Source organism: Juglans regia, chromosome 13 (assembly GCF_001411555.2).
Source record: "Juglans regia cultivar Chandler chromosome 13, Walnut 2.0, whole genome shotgun sequence".
NCBI lineage: Eukaryota > Viridiplantae > Streptophyta > Magnoliopsida > Fagales > Juglandaceae > Juglans > Juglans regia.
The window spans coordinates 8,016,638-8,041,759 of record NC_049913.1 but is presented as its reverse complement, the minus strand read 5'-3'; the positions used below and the strand labels follow the sequence as shown (position 1 = coordinate 8,041,759).

General features: G+C 36.8%; 3 protein-coding genes across 5 annotated transcripts; all 3 read right to left on the bottom strand.

Annotated features, from left to right (window-relative positions):
* Positions 1–1,061: 1,061 nt before the first annotated feature.
* On the bottom strand, positions 1,062–4,069 carry LOC108997433 (protein NRT1/ PTR FAMILY 6.1). 2 transcript variants are annotated; one of them, XM_018973713.2, is made up of 5 exons: positions 3,992–4,069; positions 3,459–3,707; positions 2,975–3,192; positions 2,216–2,796; positions 1,062–2,049 (listed from the first exon to the last, which is right to left on the bottom strand). In XM_018973713.2, the coding sequence occupies exons 2-5, from the start codon at positions 3,694–3,696 to the stop codon at positions 1,158–1,160; spliced, it is 1,929 nt and encodes a 642-aa protein (XP_018829258.1). In that variant the 5' UTR covers positions 3,697–3,707; positions 3,992–4,069; the 3' UTR covers positions 1,062–1,157. The 2 variants fall into 2 exon arrangements, with proteins under 2 accessions (XP_018829258.1, XP_018829256.1); XM_018973711.2 differs by lacking the exon at positions 3,992–4,069 and adding an exon at positions 3,901–3,931.
* Positions 4,070–6,393: 2,324 nt separating this feature from the next.
* On the bottom strand, positions 6,394–10,718 carry LOC108997477 (E3 ubiquitin-protein ligase At3g02290-like). 2 transcript variants are annotated; one of them, XM_018973792.2, is made up of 6 exons: positions 10,480–10,718; positions 10,098–10,174; positions 8,664–8,818; positions 7,232–7,670; positions 6,904–7,013; positions 6,394–6,723 (listed from the first exon to the last, which is right to left on the bottom strand). In XM_018973792.2, the coding sequence occupies exons 3-6, from the start codon at positions 8,781–8,783 to the stop codon at positions 6,697–6,699; spliced, it is 696 nt and encodes a 231-aa protein (XP_018829337.2). In that variant the 5' UTR covers positions 8,784–8,818; positions 10,098–10,174; positions 10,480–10,718; the 3' UTR covers positions 6,394–6,696. The 2 variants fall into 2 exon arrangements, with proteins under 2 accessions (XP_018829337.2, XP_018829338.2); XM_018973793.2 differs by lacking the exon at positions 10,098–10,174 and having other exon boundaries at positions 10,480–10,713.
* A 10,376-nt stretch (positions 10,719–21,094) lies between these two features.
* Positions 21,095–22,283, bottom strand: LOC108997484 (uncharacterized protein At4g14100-like). Its single transcript, XM_018973803.2, has 2 exons — positions 21,639–22,283; positions 21,095–21,484 (listed from the first exon to the last, which is right to left on the bottom strand). The coding sequence occupies exons 1-2, from the start codon at positions 22,108–22,110 to the stop codon at positions 21,312–21,314; spliced, it is 645 nt and encodes a 214-aa protein (XP_018829348.2). The 5' UTR covers positions 22,111–22,283; the 3' UTR covers positions 21,095–21,311.
* Positions 22,284–25,122: the final 2,839 nt, after the last annotated feature.

The following is a 25,122-nucleotide window of genomic DNA, read 5'->3' as shown; positions in this document are numbered from 1 at the left end:
TTTATGTTATAATGTATAAATTATAAATTGAAATTATTTCATATACAATTATATATTATATATAAAACTTATATATATAACATTAATTTTTATATTTTTTTCTCCAACCAGGCCGGTTTGGTATTGGAAACCATGAAATTGGGACCGGACTTGGTCCAGCCAGTTTTACGTTATAAGAACTGGTCCCGGACCGAACCAGTTTTTCAATTTTTTGGTTCAAATTTACACCCCTAGTGAGGAATCAAAGACAGAGAGACGTGAGGCTCAGAGGGCAGCGTAGCGTGAGGGGAGGTTCGACAGCAAGAGTGAGATGAGGCCGGGGGTCTGTACGTGGCAGGCTGTATCTACTTGAGAGACGAAGTAGAGAGGGAATAGTGAGGAAGGGTGCGGCAAAATGAAGAAAACAGAAGAAATGGAGAATCGAGGGAGAGGTAGACAAAGAGACGTGAGTGGCGTCATCTGTTTTCTGAGATGAGATTAAAATTAAAAAGTTAATAAAATATTTTTAAAATATATTTTTGATATTATTTTTATTTTAAGATTTGGAAATTTTGAATTATTTATTTTATTTTGTATGAGAATTTAGAAAAGTTATAATGATTAGAAGAGATGAAATGAGTTGAGATGAATTGTGAAAACAAATGAGGCATCTTTAGGGTTTTTGGAGAAAATGGACTTCTTGTGTAATGCTTACGAAGAGGAAAAAGACGACGGCCAAATAGACATAGCCAGCAGGCAAAGTGGTTCAGGTGAGTGTGATTTCTTTTCCTGTACAGTTTCTTCTGCATTGTGTATATTTTAAAAGTTTCTTTTCATGTCCTACCCAACCATTATGCAGTTAAAGAAAAAGTTGGTCTACGCGGATACTTGCAGTGAGATGCTGCACATCAAATTCTCTTGCACCCACTTATGAAACTGATTGAATTTTTGTGGTTCAAAATGTCGCCAATTCAAAAATGTTGCTGGTATTTGTCAACCCACGAGTTATTTGGGGACATTCAAACCTTGACTTGAGATGAGAGAAAGAGGCAACAGAAATTACTGACAATGTTAAAAAAATATGTTCAACAGCAAAGATCACTTTTTTCAAAGAAGTATGAAAGAGGAATGTTTTACATGGGAATACATGGAGCTTATCCTACTAATGTTCCCATTTTCTATATAACTACTGCAGAGGGAGTGTTCCTTTTGTTGTTGGCTAGATTTTGCTTAACAATGTCAAATTTAGGGGCTGCCCTATACTTGTACCTATGTGCTGCATACAGAAAAGCGCACATATTGATTAAACTCAAAATTGTAAGCAGGAAATAGAAGTAATCGAATCTACCAGTATTTATATTTTGGGCCAACCATGATGGCTGCCCTTTTGCTTCATTCCCAGTGACAGATTTGATAATGCTGTTCAATAAAGTTGCTGCAAAGCAACCTAAACCTCCAGCTAGAGCAGCATAAGCAGATCCTATGCTCTTCATGGCATCTGGGGCTTCCTCGTAGAGAAATTCCAGTAATCCCACTATGCAAAATACTTCAGCTATGCCAATCAGGCAATATTGAATCAACAACCAGTATGCGGTTAGGTTGGGCATTGGAGTCAAGAAAATTAACTCATACCCATGTTTTATTGCATAGTTTCTTCGGTACCTTTCAAAAATCCCAGCACATGCCACAGAAAGGATTGAAATTGCCAGACCAATGCCTACTCGTTGAAGCTGAGAAGCTCCATGAGGATGACCAGTTATGCGTCTCGATAATGGGACAAGTACCGAGTAATAGAGGGACAGTATAAGAAATATGCTGAGGCCAGGAAATACTGGCATGCATGTTACTGGGAGTTTCAAATGACCCATGTGGGTGTTTAGAGTATAGGCTTGCTGCACTGAGAGGGTCAAATACTCTGTTAAGATTAAGTTAATCATTATAGTGCAAGCTGGTATGGGGATAAGCTTTAAAAGGATCTTGACCTCCTCTACTTGAGTTACAGTGCAAAGCCTCCAAGGACTCGGATCAGCTCCATCTTCTTTCAGCTGCAAGGCTGCCTTGTCCAACCATCTGGCAAAAGAGCTACATATGTCATATACTGAAACTAATGTATTGGTAAACAAGTTATGGAGAGATATTTTAAGGATCATCGAAGGAAGATTTCCTAGGGTGCTTTCTCTACTCTTTATGACCTTACAGGAATTAGCAATATAATGTAAAAGAAGTTTGTTCGTACCTAAAATCATCTGTGTGAGCTATCTTTCCACTACCCTGAATTGCAGATTGTTTGCCAGGAACCTCATACAACCCTATTAACTCGCTGCTGCAGAATGAGGCCTTTCTCTTCCGGAATGCAGCTACCAGGACCTGGGCAACCCGTGTAAGAGGGCTGCCTCCTGGCAACCTATGCCTATACATAGGAGTGCCAATAAAGAATGCCATGTTTGATATGCCCATAGCTATTGCCAGTGAACCGAAGGCAGATCCCCATCCATGTTTCATTTGAATGTATACTACAGCAGTGAAGGCCACAATTGCTCCAATTGTAACAGAGAGGTAGAAAAAGTTGAAAAATCTATCCAGGTGAGATTTGTAATCTTTACTTCTTTCATCAAACTGATCAGCCCCAAAAGAAGAAACACATGGCCTTATACCTGCAGCTCCAAATCCGGTCACGTAAAGGACAGTGTTGAGGTAAATCATCTGCCATCTTTTTGCAGGCTCACATTTCCCTAACAGGAGGGACAACTGGTCACATTTATCTTGGTTTGGCACAAAGATGCTCATTGTTGCGCACAAGGTTATTCCTGTCAAACCCTCCACAAAAGAACAGAAAATTTTGATAATTATAGTCAGTATACCTCCTTAAATTTTGAAAGTAAACTAGCTGTCAGAAGGACATAATTTCAGTACAGGAAAACAGAATAACTGTGTAGCCCTAGCAAATGACTGGGAAAAGATAGATTTTATAGACGTGTCTATATACTTATCCTACCGCAAGATAGATTGTCGTGAAGATTGCTATGGTCCAATATCGACCGAGATATGCATCAGCTAGGAAACCACCAAGGATAGAGGATGCTTGTGATATCCCTAGGAAAATGTTTACCGCATTTGATGAACTGGAAAAGGGTCTATGCATAACATAGAACATGAAGGCCACCATGTTAACCGAAAGGCCAAAATAAGCCATTCTCTCTGCCATCTCATTCCCTGGACAAATAAAGACTCAAGTTCACCATCATTTTTTAATCAGTTCTGATAATTCTTTGGCCAATATATATATGCTTTATGCATCTACATGAATTAAAACCAGAGTGGATCGATCCTTCATTTGCTTACAAACTAGAGGTTTGTAAAGGAACTCGTCATTTTCCATGAATAGCAAGTTAAGAACAAACGTGAGAACTGTCGTTTTCGTTTCTTTTCAACAATTTTACCAGCAATTAAACAATAAGATTGAAAAGGAACTTGTATACCGAATATGAAGAAGGCGGCAATCCAGCCACCGGTTTTTGAAAGATCAGCAATAGGTTTTCCATGAATATTAACCGGTGTAGTTCCTCCAGTGTAACCTCGCCCAAACGCCGTCCGCCTATCATCGGATTCAATGAAGTAGATTCCTAGTTTCTTTCTCGGAATGGAGTCAGAATTTCCATCCAAAGTAGTTGGTGTGTCAATCCCAACTTCGGGTGACTTAATTTCTCCGGTACCCATTCCTCAACTTCCTGAAAAACCAATCACCATAACAGATTTCAGATGTTATAAACACCGACCATCAGAAACATACCTTATCATATAAGAGAATATTGGTCCAATCTAACCCAGAAGGTCAAGCATTTCAAAAAGATGTAAAAAACAAGAAGCAGAATGAAGGCTAAAGCGTAAGAGAGTGCACGCTTTCGTTCATGATTGCCTGACCTCTTGGGGCAAGCAACGAAAAGAAAATAGACCTATCGTTTACAAGGAAGCAAGCTACACATATATATTAGGCTTAGGATGGAACTGAGACCGAGGTATATTAGCTTCACTGTTCAGTCTTCACCGACTTCTGCAAGCAGGAAGAAGGAAATAATATTTGCAGTGGTGGCTTTTGAAAAAGAATGAATAAATACAAAAAATAAAAAATAAATAAAAACTACTTTTTTCAAAAGAATCACTCGTGTGTATCTATTACTCGTATCTATACGTTTGGGTATAAAGAGTAATTTTATTATTATTTTTTATCTATTTTATTATTATTATTTAATATTTTTTAATTATTTTTTATATATATTTTTTACTATTATTTAATATTTTATTATTATTTTTTCACAACTTTTCATACACTTCTCACTATCCAGAATTAAGAAGTCATCTTCTCGGGACAGTTAGCCTGCATTTTGGATCCAAAAAAGTCAGGGCAAGCATTAAAGGAGATCCAACCAACACGTTAAGATCCACAGAGAAGAATCAAATGCAATAAATAGTAATAATGTTAAGATGTAAAATAAATAATAAAATTTAATTATTTATTTTTAAGATAAGTGATGATTTCACATAATATTATAGCAGAGATCCTGAATTTAAACTTTGACTCTATATTCTATCTCATTTAATTAAATATTCAACGTATTAGACCATCTATTAATAAGAAGTCTGACAAACACGTGAGATGAATGTTAAGATATAAAATAAATAATAAAATTTATATCTTCTAATCAATTTAATATTTTGAGGTAAGTAGTGATTTCACGATAATAAATATAGATTTATAAAGAATATATACAGATAATTGTATACAGACATGTATATGTATATTTATCCAACGATTTAAGGTCATAAATTCAACCAACAATGATGTATCAATGGCTCATTTGCATTGTCATTGATCAACGAGGGTTCTAAGAATCTAAAGAGTTGAAACTCAAAACGCTTTGAAAGTAAAGTTGTACAGAGGCGACATTAATGCATGGCCACCTTCATTTGTTAGGGTCTGCTGGTACAGCACCATCCAGTATTTCCCTAAACCTTTTACAGCCACAAGTATAATACAATGGTAGGCTGAGTAATTTGAGTGTAAAATATGGTTAGACATCTACATCTTTCAAGGGACAGATACTGAATATATTGAATTAATGCGTTGGCGGTGTCTCTTTCTTTCTCAAATTCAGCATAATACAGCGGATGACAGGATGATTAATTGGAGTGAGAAATATGGTTAGACATTCATATCCAGAATGAGGCACTGACGTTTACATCCTTGAATGCATGCTGGGTCGTGTGACGTGTGACGTGTCTGTTAATCCGGTGTCGTATTGCGCATAGACTGTAGTCTTTCTATGGGAAGTGCTTTCTACAAACAATTGGATACGGGCGCAAAAGAACGAATAAATATAGGCTGCTGCTGGCTACCTCAAAAAAAAAAAAAAATATATATATATATATATTAATACAAGTTGTTGCGACACTTTTTGTTTTATTAGGGCAACAATATTGATTTAAAAAAATCTTTCGTGACAAATAAATAACATTAATGTTGCAATTTTGGTTAATAAACGCCTTAAGGAATTGTTTTTCATAGCAGAGAAAACAATCACAGGATATACCCCAATCCAAATGCCATATGCAGCCCGGTACTTGTCCTGATAAATCAAATCAACGAATCCAGATTTTTGTGGTTTAGGCAACGTTTGGTCTCACAAGTCTCAATCTACCTTATCTAAATATCCAAATATCATTTAAATATAAATTCTTTTCAATTTTAAATATTCAACATTTTTATATAATTATTACAAAATTTTTAAACTTTCAAACAAAACATAGAAAAAATTAAATCTTTTCAAATTTTAAAATAAAAATTATATTTTAACAATATTTTAATTTTATAATATTTTTATTTAATTTTTTTCTCTCATTTCTTAAAATTTCATAAATTATCTTAATTTAAATAATTTTACTATTATTAACAAATTATCTCACTATTATTAACAGATTTTTCATTCCATCTCATCTATATAACCAAACAAGACCGAGGGAAATCCTCCGTGAAATAAGAAGACTCGCTAGACGTGAAATCCTCCGTGCATTTGTGTTGGAGGATTGCTTCTATCCTCACGCCGACAATAAAAAATGCAAAGCCACACAAATTGTGTTCCTAATGAATCCGTGACACTAACTTTTGCAATGTAGGGGCTCAACTTTCAAATAATTAAATCTGTCTCCTCTAAATTGAATACTCTTGCATGGCAGCTACATGTTCCACCATACAAACATTGGAAAGGTACAAACAAAGGAATAAGGATGCCACAATTTCCTCCTGCTGAAACCCTAAAACTGATTTCTAGGTTGCAACTACCACAAGAGCACATGATCGTGTAGGATTCATCCTATCATAATGTAGTTTAAAGATCTTCATATTGGCTGAAACAAGAATTGGAAGCAACAGAACTGCATGTATCAATAAGATGATTCCATCATAATTATGTATATTATCAGCAAATAGAAAATATGATTTTAATATCTATCGGACGTTCACTATACAATAAGAAACATACACATTGAAGCATCAAAACGTAAGTGGAAGATCAAGGTTTATGAGGTAAAACAAACTAGCAAAGGAAAATGAACGATCGCTTTCTCCTGTGCAAGCTTGGTTTGAACGAGATGAACTTGTATTTACAGATGCTCATGGCCGTTGTACATATTTACTCTATTGCTTTGAAATCAGACACGAACTTAAGGGCTTTCACAGAACTCCATCTCCTGACATTCCAGAAAAAGCGTTTCAAGTGAGATATAACTAGTGGTAAATAAAAAGGAACCAACTGCTGTCGAGCCTCAGGATACGTAAAACTTTACGATGAAGGAGACCTTTTGATGGAAGATATTATTAGAACCCTACACATGATGAAGGGTTAAAAATGCAAGAAATTCTGCACGTACCTTGCCACAGATTGGACAACTTCCACTTCTTTCCATCCATTCATAAATACAACCAAGGTGAAAATGGTGAGAACATCGAGTTGTTATTTTAGGATTTTCTGGAGTATATTCTGCAAGAGAACAAATCAAATTACATGAAAACAATACAAGAGTCTAGGAAGCAATTTCAGTTCTTACTATAGCAGAATGCAGAATAGACTTCTTTTTTCGTTTTTATAACTTAAGTTTACTGTAGCAGAAATATATACTGATGACCAGTCAAGCATATTCTTATAATAGCAGGAGGGGCTTCTTATCGGCCACTTTGTGTCACAAACATGTTAATTACCATCAAGACATGTAGGACAGATATCTTCATCTTCAGAAGATGGCTGCGTATAAGTTAGTCCATATGCAATTTTTGCTATCGAAGCCGTCTCTGAGGACTCAGAATGGCCAGGTTTACCATCTTCTTCAGTTTCAACTCCATTCAATTTCTTCCTAAAGCCCAATGACTCCGTACCAGAACTACTCATATTTCTCCTCAGTGGTTGAGCATCTTCTTGGAAATGAGTCATTGACTTATCACGCCGAGAGACCAAGCCATCACGTTGCAGACGAGAGTACCTCTGATCAGAATCAGAAGCCACTGGTCTGGAAACAGAGAGATGAATATCATTTGAGGAATTATCAGGTAATGATGTGCCCACCCCTGATGGTGTAAAAGAAGCTCCTTGGATTGGTGAAGATAGTGACTGTCCTTCAAGTCTATGAAACATTGCACCATACTGCATGTGCAGTGGGGGGATGTTAACAAATAAAAATTATAATAAAAATTAAAGTGAAATAGAAACAGCAGCAACTAGAACAGGGTTTCCCACCATGAAAACAACAGACCCAGTCTCAATGCAAATAGTTATAGAAATCAGATTAGAAAGTATATTGCCTTTGAAGTGAAGAAATAGGGAGGCCAAAAGACCCTTGCGACAGGATGATTTGAACAGTCTAATTGTAGAGCTTTTAATATGATTATACCAACAAAATAGGTCAGATGGTTTAAAATCATTTAGACACAATACCTTCAAACTAGTAGGAGTTCTAGGGTAGACATAGTTCATAGTTTGTCCTCAATGCAAATGCACGAATTCACATAATAATTTTTTTTTATCGGTACTAATTCACTAAAGAATATATAGTAGAAGGAGATACTCCTTTTGAAGTATGACTTAAAAGTTATTTTTCAGAACCAAAACACTAGTACGGATAAAGCATGAACCGTACCTTTTTTTTTTTGGGGTTCGAAATTGATTACAGCAAAATGGACCGAACTTCTCTTATTACTAACCAATTCATAAGGAAATTAGAACATCTTTCTTTAATGAACCATTTACTTCAACCAGTTATTGGAACAAGAGCTTGATCTATTTAAGAATACACTCTATCTCTGGACATTTCTCCTGAAACATTTCATGTTTCATTTGAATGATCAATGCAATCACTGCAAAGCATTTTTATTTCACATATCATTCCAATTATAATTTTGAACATGTGGAAAGTCCTCCAAAGTAAAATATATATGTATGAAGTTTTTCCAAGATGTCATGGTAACAATGTCTTGAACTATTGAGTCGAGACATTTGACTACAAGATTGTGACTCATGGAATTTGCAGCAGGCATAGAAAGAAGCCCTACAAAATCAATTACAATGTTCTCAACATTTCCATGCATTTATTAGATAAAAAGGCAAAGTGTTTAGTCGCTCAAATGTTCAAGTGCATACCCCACTAAATAGCTGGTGGAAAAAGTATCTCAGGCAAAGGCAATGCCTGTATATCGTATTGCCTGGAAGAGCATATTCTTCAAATTCTCCATCACATGGACAGCAGCAAAAAGCACCCATCTTTATGCTTTTCTCAATAAATACCAAAGTAGTGACTGTTAAACAACAAAACCAACCAATTGGGGAAATCACGATTTAAAACAAATTATGAGAACAGATCAAAGAACAAAGTTAAGAAATCAATGAAAGCAGCATTTCCTCAAAATACAAACCCCAAAACCAAACCAAACGTACATATCACATTCTTTCTTCTTTTTTTATTATGTTTATTTTCTATAAATTTACTACAGGAAGTTACCATGGATTTTAGTATCTTATTTCATTCAAATTCAAGAGGAGTAATCAAGTACAACTATTTGTTTCATTCAAATCCTGATGCAGAGAGTATTTTCGTCTTCAAATTCTGTATCTTTCTCATTCCCCTCTTCATTCCCACCATGAATTCTCTCTTTCTCTATTGTTTCTAATTGTCTTTGTAGTTTTTCTAAAGCTAGAGAATCTTGAAAGCCTTTATTTCCAGGGTTCAAATAATTTTTTTTGATCAGTCAGGGTTCAAACAATTGAGTTAATAGGTCTTTTATTTAGTTCACAATCAGCTACCCTTTTACAGAGGGTCTCTCTGAGTTGAATATGTCAGTTGATGGATAAGGCCCTAACCTATATAAGAAGATACCTATGCATGAACATATCATAGTTGCATAGAGAATTTTACAACTTCATGCATCAAAAGTTCCAGTGCTATATAGGTGGACTCGCCCCAAAAGGGTGCCGTTATAAAAAAATTATGCATCAGTGAAGTTGCATAGAGAATATGGTGGAACAGGTATAATTGGAAGCGAAGAAAATTTCTAAGCCATTATTTTGTGAGATAGGTTGGACTTTGTTTTGAAAAGGTGGAACCTCCAACAATTTGCAAAGCTCGTGTCCTCCGACATTGTTGTAAGTTTAGCTGATGCAGGTTAGAAGGTGTTATTAAAAGTTCAATCTGACTTTGGAAATGTATATCACATGACGGGTCAAGGCCTTAACCTATATAAAAAGATACCTATGCATGAACATAATACTTTTGCATAGAGAATTTTACAACTACACGTTTCTCACGGTAGGGGCTAAAAAAGAAGTAGATTTTCTTTCAAAATTGACAGAGATAAAATGGGCAAAGCTTTTGGGAAAGACTGGTGCATTATCTGACACTAATATATTTTCTGAGTCACCATCCTCTGGCTTTAAGAGAAAGTTCTTGGAAAATGCTGGAATAGTCTCTACTATTGCTGTACATATAGGAATTAAAATTTGAGCACAAAAATAATCGTTCCCATTCGCAGAGACGACGATTCCAAATAGAATTGAGCAAATAGTCAATAACGAGAGTACCAAGTGGTGTGAGGGAAAGCTTGAGAAAGATCCAGAATATCAAGATGACAATGCTCCCTGGAGAGCAGATTTGCTTTCTGGGAGGAAACAAAAATGTTAGACTGCATATCAAGGATAGGCTGAAGCTATTGTTCCTTCCCAAAGTAAAATTCTTGAAAAGAAAAAGATCAAGAGAGAGTATGCGAAAAGCAAATGGGTCTACATATACAATGCCAAATAAGTATCAGGAAACAGCAATTCATCACGATACCAATTCGAAGATCGAAACAAACGAAACCACAAGATCATCATTACACAGTCTTGGGTTTGATAGCATGTAAAAGGCGCAAAGGGAAAGATAATCCTAGTAAGAGCTGAAGAGTGGGATCTAGTTCCCAATTACCTTCTTCTGAGTAATCTGGCTAGTTCAAGAAGATCCCCTCAGGAATTTTATCGAAGTCTTAAGCCATAGGCCAAGCCTAGGCAATCCAACAAAACAAACAAACTCAGAGGTTTGCGATTTTGGGAAGTTCCGGGATGAAGAATGGATGCGGTATTAGAGTTATGTAGAAGAACACGCGCAACGCCGCAAACAGCGCTGCCGATGGGAACACTCCAAAACAGAAGATTAAATACTGTAGAACAAATTACTATATTATAAATTTATGAGTTGTGCTACACAGAAGCCTCACACTCTACACACCCACTTAAAAACATGTGATTTTACTTTTTTATCCTCATATTTCATATTGAATTCAATATGAAATATGAGGATAAAAAAGTAAAATCACATGTTTTTAAGTGGGTGTGTAGAGTGTGAGGCTTATGTTTAGAATTTTTCTAAATTTATATATACTAAAGAAATGGATTTGGTGTGGGTGTGGTCCAGCTAAACTTATATATATCTGCTTAGAGTATTTTTATTGGATTAGTTAAAAGTTAAATTTAATGAAAATTTAGCTATTAGGTCAGTAAATTGCTCATATTGAATTAGCTATATTTGAAATATAACTACAGTAATATCCAAACTAATTTTTAAATTTGGAACATACTATTCATTCATCAAATCTTTTTTATATTATTTCTTTCTCTCTCATTTTAATATCAATTATTTCTCTCTTCATTTTAAATGACAATTGAAAAAATATAATTAGAATACAATTACTAATTAATATATAATATTATGAATAGTAAAATATGATAAAATAAAATAAATTCATAATTAAAAAAATTAAAAAATTATTAATTATTCATTACTATATAATGAATAAATGGATAATTCAATTTGGAGATTTGATGTGAATAGTCAAAGTTAAATTTATCCTATATTATTTTATTATCATATAGTGAAAAAATGGCTATTCCAATGTAGAAACTTATGTGAATGTAATAGTTAAATGTTAAATTTATCTTGTATTCATCAAAAATATACTTTAACTTTAGTTAATCCAATGAGAGTGCTCTTACATCTTCAAAGTTCAAACCGTACGCGATTTTATTTTTTCTCGAAAACGTTTTATTTATTTTTGAACGTGTGAAATGATATTAAGAATTAAGTACTCCATTATAAAGTTACCTGATATAATTTAATTTAAAAAATAAATTTTAAATTTTAAATTTAATAAATCAAATTTTATCATTTAAGTGATATAGATAACATGCTCTATTAATAGAGTTTAAGATGAATAAATATTCTAAATTCTCATTGAATAAATAGTGTATACAATGTGTCTTTTTATAGCAATACAAGAGTGAATATTTTGCATGGACAATACAACAAACAGAGGACGTGCTCTGCCAAAATACACGGCATTTTGCATAATTTGTTAGAAACCTTTGCTGGTACAATTACAGTAGTGTCCAGAGGACACTAAACAACCTATTTATGTAATTCCAAAAGCCTCTAGAGCTGTAACTGATGTGTGTGGGTCTTACTTTGTCACTTATGATTTGGAGTCCAACGTGGAAGGCTTAATACGCCCCCTCGAGCCTAACGGGGTATCCACAACAGTGAGGCTCATCCTGAAAGATGAAAGCGAGGGGCTGCAAGAGGCTTTGTAAGAATATTAGCCAGTTGGTCTTTTAAAGGTAAGAAGGCTACTTGAAGAGTTTTGGCAGCAACTCTATCATGCACAAAATGGAAATCAATTTCCATATGTTTGGTACATGAATGAAGGATGGGATTGACGAAGAGATAGGTTGCACCTAGATTATCACACCAAAGAAGATGAGGTTTAGAAATGAAAACATGAATTTCCTTTAAAAGATTTTGGATCCAAAGTAACTCGACAGTTGTATTGGCAAGAGCCTTATATTTGGCCTTGGTGCTTGAGTGAGCAACAATGCGTTGCTTGCGAAAGGACCATGAAATAAGGTTTTTACCCAGAAAAATACAAAAACTACTTGTTGAGCGGCGATCATCAGGGCAACTAGCCTAATCCGCATTAGAGAAGGCTTGAATTTGAAGAGAGGATGACTTATGAATAAAGAGGCCGAAGTTAAGCGTATGTTTTAGATATCTAAGCAAACGTTTAATAGCAAGCCAATGTGGGTGTTTGGGATTATGCATGAACTGACATATTTTGTTAACTGTGAAGGCAATGTTTGGTCGAGTAAAGGAGAGATATTGTAGGCTCCCAACAATACTGCGATACATTGTTGGATCCGAGAAGGTGGGGGTATTAGAAACTGAGAGTCGACTAGATGCAACCATTGGAGAATTAACTCCATTGGCAGCAAACATATTGACATGAGAAAGGAGATCATAGATATATTTTCTTTGAGAAAGTAAAATTCCATTGTCCAAATGACAAATTTCAATACCAAGAAAAAATGATAATTTACCTAAATCTGTAATAGGAAAAACATAGGCTAAAAAGGAAATAAGGTGATAAATTTGAAAAAGATGCGAGCTTGTCACACTGATATCATCAACGTACACTAAAACATAGATGAGAATTGATTAAGAAGAGTAAATGAAAAGGGACGGGTCAGCTTGAGAAGAAAGAAAACCATACTCATAGAGGGAGGTGGAAAGCTGAGCAAACCAAGCACGGGGTGCTTGTTTAAGGCCATAAATGACCTTGTGCAAGCGACACACGTACTTGGGATGTTTAGGGTAAAAAAACCCAATTGGCTTGGACATGTAGACAGTTTCATTGAGATTGCTATGGAGGAAGGCGTTTTGGATGTCGAGTTGGCAGATAGGCCATCCGTGAGACACGACTAGAGCGAGAACAAGGCGGATTGTGGATGGTTTGACAACTGGGCTGAACGTCTCAACGTAGTCAACGCCTTCTTGCTAGTGGAATCCCTTGGCAATGAGTTTGGCCTTTCGTCTTTCAATGGAGCCGTCAAGATTGTGCTTGGTGCGGAACACCCACTTGCAGCCAACGATATTAGAGGAAGGGGGAGGGGGAACAATAGACCAAGTGTTGCTTTGGAGAAGAGCTTGAAATTCTCTGCTCATGGCATCACGCCACTCAGGAAAACAGGAAGCCTTGGTGTAGGATGATGGCTTTTCGGGATCATTAATGGTGAGGGAGAGGCAATGCCGAATGGTGGGATAAGGGATTTGGCCAAGGGTGAACAATTTGGGACGAGAGCTGTTGGTTTTGGATCTTGTAATAATCGGTGAACGTGTGGGTGGAGATGGAGGAATGGGGGGACTTGAAGGGCTAGGGTTGGTGAGAGTCTGGTTCGAGAGAGGAGAAGAGGAGATGTCGTGTGGAAGGGACGAAGACTCTAGTGATGAGTCTGACGAAGTGGGGCTTTTGCTAAGGATGGATGGGCTGAGGTTATTGGATGAGATTGGGCCTAGGTTTGGTGGAATGAAAATAGGGAGGGTTGTATGTGTTTGGTGAGATGGATTTGGGCCCAAAATAGATGAATAGGAGTTGAGGCCAGAATTAGAAGAAGCAGAGTAGGGAAATGAACCTTCAGTGAAGAGAACGTCACGAGATATGTACAACTGATTAGAGGGAAGATGTAAACATTTATATCCTTTGTGTATATAACTATATCCAAGAAAGAGACACGATAGAGAACGAAGACGAATTTTATGATTATTGTAAGGCCGAAGGTTGGGCCAACATTCGGAACCAAAGACCTTGAGAAATAAGTAGTCTGGTTCATTTTTAAAAAGAAGAAGATGTGGTGATTTGTTATGAAGAGAAGGGGAGGGAAGAAGATTAATGAGATAAACAACAGTATAAAAAGCATCAGACCAAAATATATATGGAGGTGAAGCCGTTGCTAAAAGAGCGAGACTGGTTTCAACGATATGGCGATGCTTTCTCTCCACAACACCATTTTGTTGATGTGTGTGAGGACACGACAATCGATGTGTAATACCTTGATTTTTTGGGAGATTGGTTAGGGGTCGAGATTCTCCGCCCCAATCACTTTGAACAATTTTAATTTTGGCATCAAATAGTCGTTCAAAATTTTTTTGAAAAATGACAAAGGTTGATGTGGCATCTGTTGAGGAATAATCCCACATTGACTGTGGACAAGGTCTCGGGCATGTTTATAAGCAATGAGCAATCCTCTATTATACAACCAGTTTTATGAGATGAGTTAGGCCCATGAATTTCATCATGGTATCAGAGCCTGCCACAGGACGAATGTGGGCCTACACTACTTACCCCGTGACAAGGACCAGAAAAAAATACTGGCCTGCACGTGAGGGAGGGTGTTGAGGAATAATCCCACATTGACTGTGGACAAGGTCTCGGGCATGTTTATAAGCAATGAGCAATCCTCTATTATACAACCGGTTTTATGAGATGAGTTAGGCCCATAAATTTCATCAACCTTTAGAGGCAAGCGGATAAAACCAGATATATCGACTGTAATCATCAACAAAAGAAATGTAGTATCGAAAACCATCATGTGAAATATAAGGTGAGGGTCCCTAAACATCAACAAATATTAAGTGTAAAGGTCCTATGGACCGAGTAGCATTAAGCTTAAAAGGTAGATGTCTACATTTAGCAAGTGGACAAATAAAACAAAAAAAGGAAGATCTAGTAAGAAGAAATGGTAAACATTTGTTGCGAAGAATGGAAGACACAAGCCGAAGTGATGGATGGCCAAGTCTATGGTGCCATTGAGCAATTGTTGTTTTTTCACCAACAAGAGCAGCAGGGGACGAGTTGTTGGAGATTGGATGAGGAAATAAGTAAAGTCCATTATGTGTTGGTCTCTTGAGTAAAAGTGTCCCGATTTGTTTGTCCTTCACCATTTTCTCGACAAAAATGATAGACAGAGACTAAATTTTTTGTGATTTGAGGAACATGTAATAAATTGTGAAGAACAAAATTTGAAGAGGATGATGATAGCCGAGAATCACCAATGTGAGTTATAGGAAGATTATTACCATCACCAACCATTATTTGCTCAGGGCCATCATATGGTTCAGAGGAGAGATTAAGATCTTGAATATCAGAGGTTATGTGATTTGTTGCAGCTGAGTCAGGGTACCATTGAGAGTTGGAAAAGGATTGAGAGGCAATATAGTGAACCGAAGGAGATTTTGGAGTATTATACGATAGGCTTGATCAAAGCGGTAATAGCATTGGAGAGCAAAATGGCCTACACAATTGCATACTTGACAGGTTTGTTTGTTGAGATTTTGGGAAGATGGAGAAAAAGGAGGAGGTGTTCGACCACCACGATTTCTTCCACCATGAGAAGAGTTTCGACCACCATGAAAACTAGTCCTGCCACCACGAGAAAAAGGAGAGGTAGTGATGTTAGCAGATGGGGTTGGCAGAAGACCTTGTTGAGTTATGTTGAGAGAAACACGACTTCTGAAGGTTAGAAGCGGATTAAACAACTCTGGCTGAGCTAATGGGGGTAGCACGAGTAGAGATTGAGGTAACAAAGGACTCGAAATCAGAGGTGAGACCATTTAGGAGGTAAGAGACAACTTCAGAGTCATGGAGTTGTTCTCCTGCAGTAGTCATAGTTTCGGAAAGAAGACGAACTTTTTTGTAGTAGTCAGTCATAGAGAGGGACCCTTTTTTGAGATTTGTGAGTTGGTGGTGAATTTGAAAGATTTTGGCTTGAGATTGAGAAGTTAACATGGTTTCGAGTAAAACCCAGAGTTCTCGAGAGGTATGAGATGATATTGCTTGGGTAAGAATGGATTCAGTAAGGGATGAAAGCAGTGCACTAAGAAGTAGTTGATCGGTTCGTCTCCATTGAAGATAAGTAGGGTTGGGCGTAGAAGCAGGGCAAATGGATGGAGAAGGTGAAGTGGGTGGAAGAATCGGGGGAGGTGGTGGAGATGAACCATCGATAAAGTGATAAAGATCCTGACCGTGAAAATAGGGGATGATCTGAGCACGCCAAAGAAGGTAGTTATCTGAGCTGAGTTTGATGGAGACAATGTGGGAGAAATTATTTGGAAGCTGGAAATTGGGATGAGGAGGACCATCTTTGCCTGAAGAACCAGTGGTAGTCATGGTGAGAAGGGGGAGATGGAAGAAGGGAAAAAGAAGAAGAAGAAGAGGGACGTTAGTCACTTGGTGGCTCTTGATACCATAATAGAGTTTAAGATGAATGAATATTCTGAATTCTCATTGAATAAAAAATGTATACAAGGTGCCTTTTTATAGCAATACAAGAGGGAATATTTCTCTTGGAGAATACAACAAATAGAGGACGTGCTCTGCCAAAATACACGGCATTGTGTAGAGTTTGTTAGAAACATATGCTGGTACAATTACAGTAGTGTCCAAAGACGCTAAACAACCTATCTATGTGATTCCAGAAGCCTTTAGAGCTATAGCTGATGTGTGTGGGTCTAGCTTTGTCACTTGTGATTTGGAGTCCAACGTGGAAGGCTCAATATCTATAAACAAAATAGAATAACTCTTAAAAAAATATTACTATTTATCTTATTTTCAATTCATAATATCTTTATATTTTTATTATTTTCACTATATATATATGTTATAGGTATGAAATTAAATTATAATATAAAAGAAAAATAAATACCATATTAAATATTACCTGCATATTACGCTGTCTCTCAAATTGGGTGAATGTTTTTGTACTGAAAATCAGACTGATGAATTGTCACACTATCTGCACAGTCTACCTACCTCTTTAGAGATTTTTATTGTAGGTGTCGGCAATGGGTAAGAGATCAAGTAAGACTGATCATCTGAGCTGGATTTTTTCCCAGCCCGGTCTGGAACCTGGATAACTGGGTTACGGTTACGGTTTTCGGCCTGGATCAAATCAGGGCCGAAACCCGCATTCTAATAACCGGGTTCATCCAGTCCAGACCCGGGTATGAAACCCGGGTTCCATAAAAAACACTCGGTACCGCCCGAGTTTGTATAAATTGGAAGAGACATAACCCTAGCCATTTCATCTCTCTCATCCGTCTAACTCTGAAGCTCTCCCATCCATCTCTCTCTCTCTCTCTCTCTCTCTCTCTCTCTCTCTCTCTCTCTCTCTCTCTCTCTCTCTCTCTCTCTCTATCTCACATTCGTCTCCATCCCCCTCTCTCTCTCTCTCTCGCTGAAACCGTAGCATCTTTTCCGAGCAAAGTTCCGTCGCTCATTGAAGAGAGTGAATCTAAGGTCTCTTTCGATGATTTCGTCTTCTTCTTCCTTTTTTTTTTGGGCTCGAAGGTCTTCCCTCAGTACCGAGTGAAGAAACCTCGTCATCCTCATGACCTCATCGTCGTTGCCAACTCGCCGTCATCCTCTTGACCTCAAGGTTTGTTCTTTGTGATTTGGGTAACATTTGTGTAGAAAATGAAGTACCAAGGAAATATTTCTTTGTAACATTTGTGTAGAAAATGAAAAGAAAACGATCCAGAATAGTGTGTGGTATAGAAAATGGAAAGGGGAAAAAAAACCTCATCCTCAGAGCAACAAGTAGTATTGGTCTTGGCTTGCTTTCTCTGCAACAATTTTTTTTTGGGTTTTTTCATTTTATTACTTTGTTGATTCGGGTATGTTTTGATAAAAATGTTTGAATGAAAGAATCTTTGATAGATATGGGGTTTTTTTTTGTTATTTTGTTAAACATGGGTATAAAGTATATGCTGTTCAACATGGGTATAAGCTGGTTGTAGGGGACTTGGTTGTGTTCTTGAGAGCTGAAAATGATTGACGGTTATGCACCCTCCTGTCTGTGACTCTGTAGCGTAAATCTCTTCTTTGTATGTTGGTAGTGAAGCTGTTAAAACTGATTGTTTTTTATTTATTAAATTGGTGTGGTTTATGGTTGATAGTTATGCACCCTCGTATCTGTAGCATGTGTATAGCTTTAGATAGCAGAGCATAGCCCTTTGTTTCTTTTACTTGCATTGTTGTGTCTGTCTTTGTGGATAAGGTCGGATAAATTATAACTCTCTTTTGACATAACATGGAATTGACTTCTATTTCTGCTTATTGCTTGCAAGAATTGTAATTAATGATAATGTCATAAATTATAATGCTTCCTATGGTCATCTAAAGATAGCATCATCTGCCATGATTCTCTGCTTATGTCCCCAAAGGTAAAAGTATTCCATTCCATTTCTCCATACAAGTACTTGGGTTTAGTTTGAATAGAGAGTAGATTTGTCTTGTGATGTGTGACTCAGATTTAATGAATTGTGAACCTAACATGCTGTGTTTATCTTGCATTAGGTGGGGATTCCTTTCATATGCAAGTCTATGGGTAAAAGCCATTTCTTGCATTATACGCCTTTCATGTATTTCTGTTTACAGGAACATGTATTTGGAATATTATGGCTTACTGAATTGGTTTTGAATCGCTTTATTAAATGGTTTGGTTGATAGATTGAGTTGGATATTATGCATTCTCTTGTGCAGACACTTGCTCTTGATTCACATTCGTATTACCAATCTCAGTTCAATGAGACTACCATTGAGAACTAACCCCAAAGAGCCACCGAGTTGGAATACTAGAATAAAAGTTGATGATGGAAGACCATGCTACTGATTGTAAAATTCATATTTTGTAATTTTTGTGTTTTATAATGTAATGTATAAATATAAAATAATGTAATATGTAGTGCATTGTGTGTTGCATGCATTTTACATGATGAATATTGTATTTATATTCTTTTGCATGCATTTAGTTAAAATGCTAATTAGGTTGTAACTTTAGTTATTTTTTACATAAAATTTAGTTTTCCATTTTGATACATTTTTATCATTACGGACAATGTTCCATTAGTATTATGCTTTTTAACAGAAATATAGGCTTTTAGATAAATTTAAAAAAAAAAATTACGCTTTTCAACATTACCTTTTAAAAAAAAAAAAAAAAGTTAATAACTTGGACTTTTGTTAAAAAAAAAAAAAAAATCCAGGTAGAACCCGAAATCCAGATTTTCGGGTGTTCCAGCCCGGATTATAACCCGGTTAATCCGGGCCGAAACCCGGCCCGGGTTTGAAATTCGGGTTCTGGGTCGAGTATACCCGGATGCCCAGTCCGGAACCTGGATGAATAGCCTTAAGATCAAGTATTACCACTTTTTCTTTTTCTCTATTTCTGTTCCTATCAATGAATACAAGAAGAGGAGGAGAGTATTAAATATTGCAGTTTTGATGTTTATTGGATCCACATATTTTGTTTATATCTCTAGGTTATAAAAATTATTTAAATCAGATAATTGTAAAAAAAAAAAAAAAAAAAAAAAAAACCTTATCCCCATCTAGATGATTGATGCTTCCACTCAAAATTTCTAGCAGATTGAATATTTTTGCCTTGAGGCCTATTTCTATGATTTATGCTTCCACTCAGAATCGTGGGCATATGTAGGGATTGAATCAGGCTTTAGAGGCCTAAAATAAAGCTAACAGATAAAATCAATAAGAGATAAAACAAGTTGACTCAGATTCATAAAAGGAAAGAGACCCACTCTCCTAGAAAGAAAATTATTCACAAAGCAAGTTAGACTCAATCACTCCAAGGAAATAGACCTCTATATAAGGAGGAGATCACTTACAAATCTAAAGAACTCTCGACAAGCTTTCTACACAAAATATCTTCACAGAAGTTCCATACGCCAAACTCTACCACACATAGCGACGCCAAATGATCTTCCCTAAATTTATCTATTATATTGAGAGATATGTGGGGCCATAAAAGATTGTAAAATCACCAATTATAGTGGATTTCGCTCCCAAACAACTTATGGACGTATGTTTTTATGTTGAACCACGTAACTCTTTGTGTCTCTTTATATTTATATTTATATTTATTTGCTTATTTATTACGTATTTTATGAATGAACACAAAGAACACTGTATCGAATCCCAAATCATCATTGGGGGCCGTGGATGATTCTTTCCTCCCTTCCGGTCTGTTATGCAAATTAAGACAGTAACATAATGATTACATTCCACAATACAAAGATACATTTTTGGATCCATTCAAGAAAGTTCTATAAATCCTTGTAAAGATTTCAAAACCAGCAAGGTTTTAAAGATTGGCAGGCAACATAATCCTCTTAATCTTAAACACATAATGTGTACTGTAATAAGATATTCGAGAGACCCTTCCTCTTCTATAAGAAATAGTCTACCACCCAAGCAGCAAATGCCAAGAATAATTCATCATGATTTATTATAATTAACGTGCTGTGCTGCCTTTGTATAGGCTGCATACCCATTATGAAATCATTGTAGAAATTGAACTCACCCGACCCAAAAGACACCTATTTCTAAACAAACATTCATTCCAACTCCTAGTAAACACCAAACACGCTCGTGCAATCCTTAAAACTAATCTTCACGTATATGCCCAAGATTAATGTCACAGCAAGCTGCTATTCCCTCGTCAATCCATATAAAACTCATGCAAACCACGTCAAACCTTGTGCACATAATACAGTCAGAGTGAAGCAACGATATATTCTTCAATGAGGCATCCAACTATATATGGGGCTATGGCATAATGGCATCTGTAGGAAAACAACTATGAATTATCACAATGCTGGGAGTCAAAACTCCCAAATAGGCAACACGAACATCACAACAAGAAAAGAATTGTGGAAGATCTTGCTATTTATTTAGCATCATAAGATGAACTTTTCTGAACAATCAGCAACAAATTACCAACAAGCGTTTGCCGCTGTTGTGAGAGTGGATGCCATTTTCTGGGAAAGGAAACATCTAAATTTATTCATGAGAAATTTTGTAAAGCAATAGATAACATGCATATCAGAATTTTCAGAGATGACAGAGATCAGAGCCTCTAAGTACTCCATCCAGTAAACGCTCTCGAGAAGCGCTGGTTGGTGACAGTTTGTGCAGTTGGGTCGGATCCTCCATCATCACGCTTCTTCTCAAAACAGTATACAGGGGCTTGCCACCGGGCATCCTCGAGCACCGCTCCCACTTCAAACGCCATGACATGTGCATTCCTCCCTGCACAACATCTTGCAATTCATGTCAGAGCCAAATTCCAATTCCGAACAATCTGTTATATAGAAAGGGCAGACCTTTTCAGCAGCATCTTGTGCATTCAAAGATTTACGGAACAGCAGAGCAAATGAAAGATGAATTATATATAAATACGCACCAGTGTAAAACTCCCAATGAACAGGTCTCTTAGTGACAACATCCTCGTAGTACCAAATGAAGTCGACCTTCTCCCAAACGTTGCAGAGGAAGCCATCGACGCGGCGCTGACCCAGGTACTTGGCACCATCGAGCCAATTTGGGCGAAGAATGCCCACCTCAATCTGCGAGGTCCTGCACTCTTTGTTGGAATCCAATGTGTAGAAGAAGGAAGTCCCGTTGTTCCACTCGAGGTCATAAAGGAGCTTACCTAGCTGGTCCTGGATGATGTTGAAGTTTCGGCCCTTGGGCCAGTCGTACCAGAGATCGATTATCTGGAGGGATCCGCTGTAGTTCATGAAGAGTATGGAGTGGAATTGGTGGGGCCATGGGGCTGGTGTTGGGTCTTCCTCTCTGGATTTGCAGAGAGAAATGGTAAAGAAGAAGAGCAGGAGAAAGATGGATATGGTGATGGGTTTGGTCGCGGACGCCATTGCCTAGCACCTGAGAGTCGGAGAGTATCAGAGAGAAGGACGCGTGGTTGGTACGTGGATTTCTTTTCAATGTCTAATTGCGTCTGTTACTTGAAGTGGTGAAGGACCAACGAGAATATGCCCGCGTGGCATTCCTGATGGTACCCATGACCGTTCAATTTTCAAGCTCCAGTGTCATCCACCGGCCAGTAATTTAGCATATAACCTGATACAAAAACTAATTTTTAACCCGTTTATTTGGGAATCACAAACACAATCTAAGTTGATAGAAAAGATATAGCATGCCTGCCAAATTAAAATAAATTAAAACGATAATTAATAATTTTATAATTATTTTGTTAAAGAATAATAATTAAGAAGATAACGAGTATCGCTTCTAATAAAATTAACAAGCCCATGTAATACGAGATCGAACCCGGTCTCACGTTTGGTTCAACGGCCTATAGGCACAGTCCAACTTATTCCATGCATGTTTTCAATTTTTCGGTGGTACGAGTCAAGAGAAAAAAGGAGGCCCATTGGGCTTTCAAGTCAGGCCGGATAAGCATGAAATCCCAAAGGCCGGATAGTTTATCGATCATTGATTATTCTCCTTGTTTTTAAGGCAATGAGTCTAATATTTTTATGGAATTGTCAGCTTTACAGCGGACCCTCCTATTTTGTTTGATGGTTGATATTCCCTATGTAACCATGATGCAGTTTTGATACTTCATTGGTTTTATGCCCATTCATGTACAACATGTTTTAGGGAACTTAGTGACATATATACAATTTAACTAACTATGGAGCATCAGAGTTTCTGGTTTTTTTCGTTTATTTTAACTTCCTAATTCGCAGGCTTGTGGTGATTTCCATACACATTTTCTTGGTCTTTTTTTTCTTGGTTTACCCAAATTAGAGCTAAGAAATAATTTTAACAGTTTTTAAGGTTTTAGTAGTTTATTTTCCTTAGTTGTTTACCATAATGTCAATTCTATAACCTTTGCTAGGATTTGCTTAGGGTGGGATACTAACGTAGCTCCCAATCTGGAGGACGGGAGGAGCATGAGCGACCCACCCTCGTAGTCCTTTCACTTTCACAACATAGCACAGGGACATGGCCTTATCCTGAAGAAAGCAACCGTCCAGGAAAAGTCCCATTCTCCATTCTATTTTGCATGCTGCAGTGTTTAGGCAACAGGATTATAGAAAGGGAGCACAACCATATTCCGGGATTTCGTGCCCAAGATATAGCTACAAAGCTTGTCTTTTTCTCCTAATCTCTCTCAGCATCAGTCCAACACACGTGTGGCTCTGGTGATCTAGACAGCCATCTCACCAACTGCCAAATGCCAACCACAATCTCTAAATATTTGGGGATGAGATCGATTTCCATGCACTTTACACAAAATCTGATTCGTTTGCTTCTTAAATCCATCTCAATTCATCTTCACTTATTATTATAATTTTTTTTTAAATTTTTAAATAATAAAAATATTAAATAAAAATATTTTTTCATCTCAACTTAATTTAATTTAATTCAACATCTAAATGCAGTCTTAATCCTATTAACTTTGCAAGCAGCCAACGTGCCTTTCATATAGAAAACTCTAATCACCATTTAACATGAAAGGAAATGGCAAACATATGTAATCTCTCTTCATTAAATAAAAGAAAGTTTCATTTTTTTGGATGGAAAATATAAAAATAAATTTATAAACTGATGTGGTTTGATGTAGTACGTTAAATTATAAAGTTACTTTTATTTTAAAATAGATCTAATAGATTATACAAAGTCACATCAATTTATAGATTTATTTATCAATTTATATAGATTTATTTTATATAATTTTTTTTTATGTCTATAACAGTTCTACGGAGAAAAAGTGTTAAATTAGTAGGTGGAGCCATATATTTGCTGCATAATGAAAGGAGGAGCCAGCAAATGAGGAGTGTCCAACGCCAACCCTTCTGCAGATTGGGTAGAAGTGGAGGCGGTCAAGGCCACATGCATGTTTCCCCATAAATGCATGGGACAAAGCCAGGGGACTTGGCTAATTTAGTCCGTAGAACTCAATTATAGTTTTCTTCCCCTTTGTTGTACAGGTTTTTATGTCTCCTTGGATTGCTCTCATTGTCCCCCTTTCCATATCTGTCGTTGGTGGTTCATAGATTTCCGCCCATTTACCTATAGTCGTGGCTGCATTTTAGCCTTTGCCTGCATTGCTACAAAAAGGGTTCCTTTTGAAACTGTAGAAGATCTTGGCGTCACTCTAATTTATTGCGCTCGTGCCACCCTTCTGCCACTGATTCTATTAATGACAACCATTGGAGTTGGCAAATGTAGGTCTTTTCTACCGTCAAAAGAAATGAATGCTATGGATGTCCACCAATCTTAATTAGCACGGCCTGGGAAGTGGGAAGCGAGAACACCATGATTGAGTTCCACGGATATCTGGTTCCTATCTAACTGTCATGAATATGCCCTGCATCACCTTCAGATTCACTACTTACAGTTTTCCAAAAACAATCTTTTTACTGCCTCATTCCCAAAAGTCATAGACCCTCTATCCTTTTATTTGTCATTCCAAGTCACATATTCTGATACAATGTATTTTAAGTGGCTGTTTATTTAAGTAAAAAAATAAATCAAAGATATACATTATTCTACTTTAGATCTCCTTTAATTCCACTGGTATCAAAGATATACATTCTTGTCATAATTTACTAGAAAACGATAGTGTTTGATAGTGATAGTGAAATGACACTTCAAGCACATTTCTTCTTTGGCAATCAGATACAATGAATGGAAAACGCCATCTCGGACTTGGCCTCTTCTCAAAATGACCACTTTGAAGCACAAAGATTGGCTTTGCGGTCATTGATTCAAATTTCGCCAACGCAACCAAACATGTTTGAAACTTTGATCACTCTTCCCGTGTGACTTGGCGTCAATCTCTTTATCATAGCGGAAGGGTTCATAATGCATCATAATGAAAGAAATTACAATCCAAAAATGACCCAGTTTTGGAG

Coding starts and splice junctions, on each gene's coding strand:
- LOC108997433 (XM_018973713.2), bottom strand. CDS start 3,696: ATGGGTACCGGAGAAATTAAGTCACCCGAAGTTGGGATTGACACACCA. Junction 2,797..2,974: donor TCACGACAATCTATCTTGCG/GTAGGATAAGTA, acceptor TCTTTTGTGGAG/GGTTTGACAGGAATAACCTT. Junction 2,050..2,215: donor GCTCACACAGATGATTTTAG/GTACGAACAAAC, acceptor CTCTTTTGCCAG/ATGGTTGGACAAGGCAGCCT.
- LOC108997484 (XM_018973803.2), bottom strand. CDS start 22,110: ATGGCGTCCGCGACCAAACCCATCACCATATCCATCTTTCTCCTGCTC. Junction 21,485..21,638: donor TCATTGGGAGTTTTACACTG/GTGCGTATTTAT, acceptor GATGTTGTGCAG/GGAGGAATGCACATGTCATG.
- LOC108997477 (XM_018973792.2), bottom strand. CDS start 8,783: ATGGGTGCTTTTTGCTGCTGTCCATGTGATGGAGAATTTGAAGAATAT. Junction 7,671..8,663: donor TCCACCAGCTATTTAGTGGG/GTATGCACTTGA, acceptor CTGCACATGCAG/TATGGTGCAATGTTTCATAG. Junction 7,014..7,231: donor CTGTCCTACATGTCTTGATG/GTAATTAACATG, acceptor GTTCTCTTGCAG/AATATACTCCAGAAAATCCT.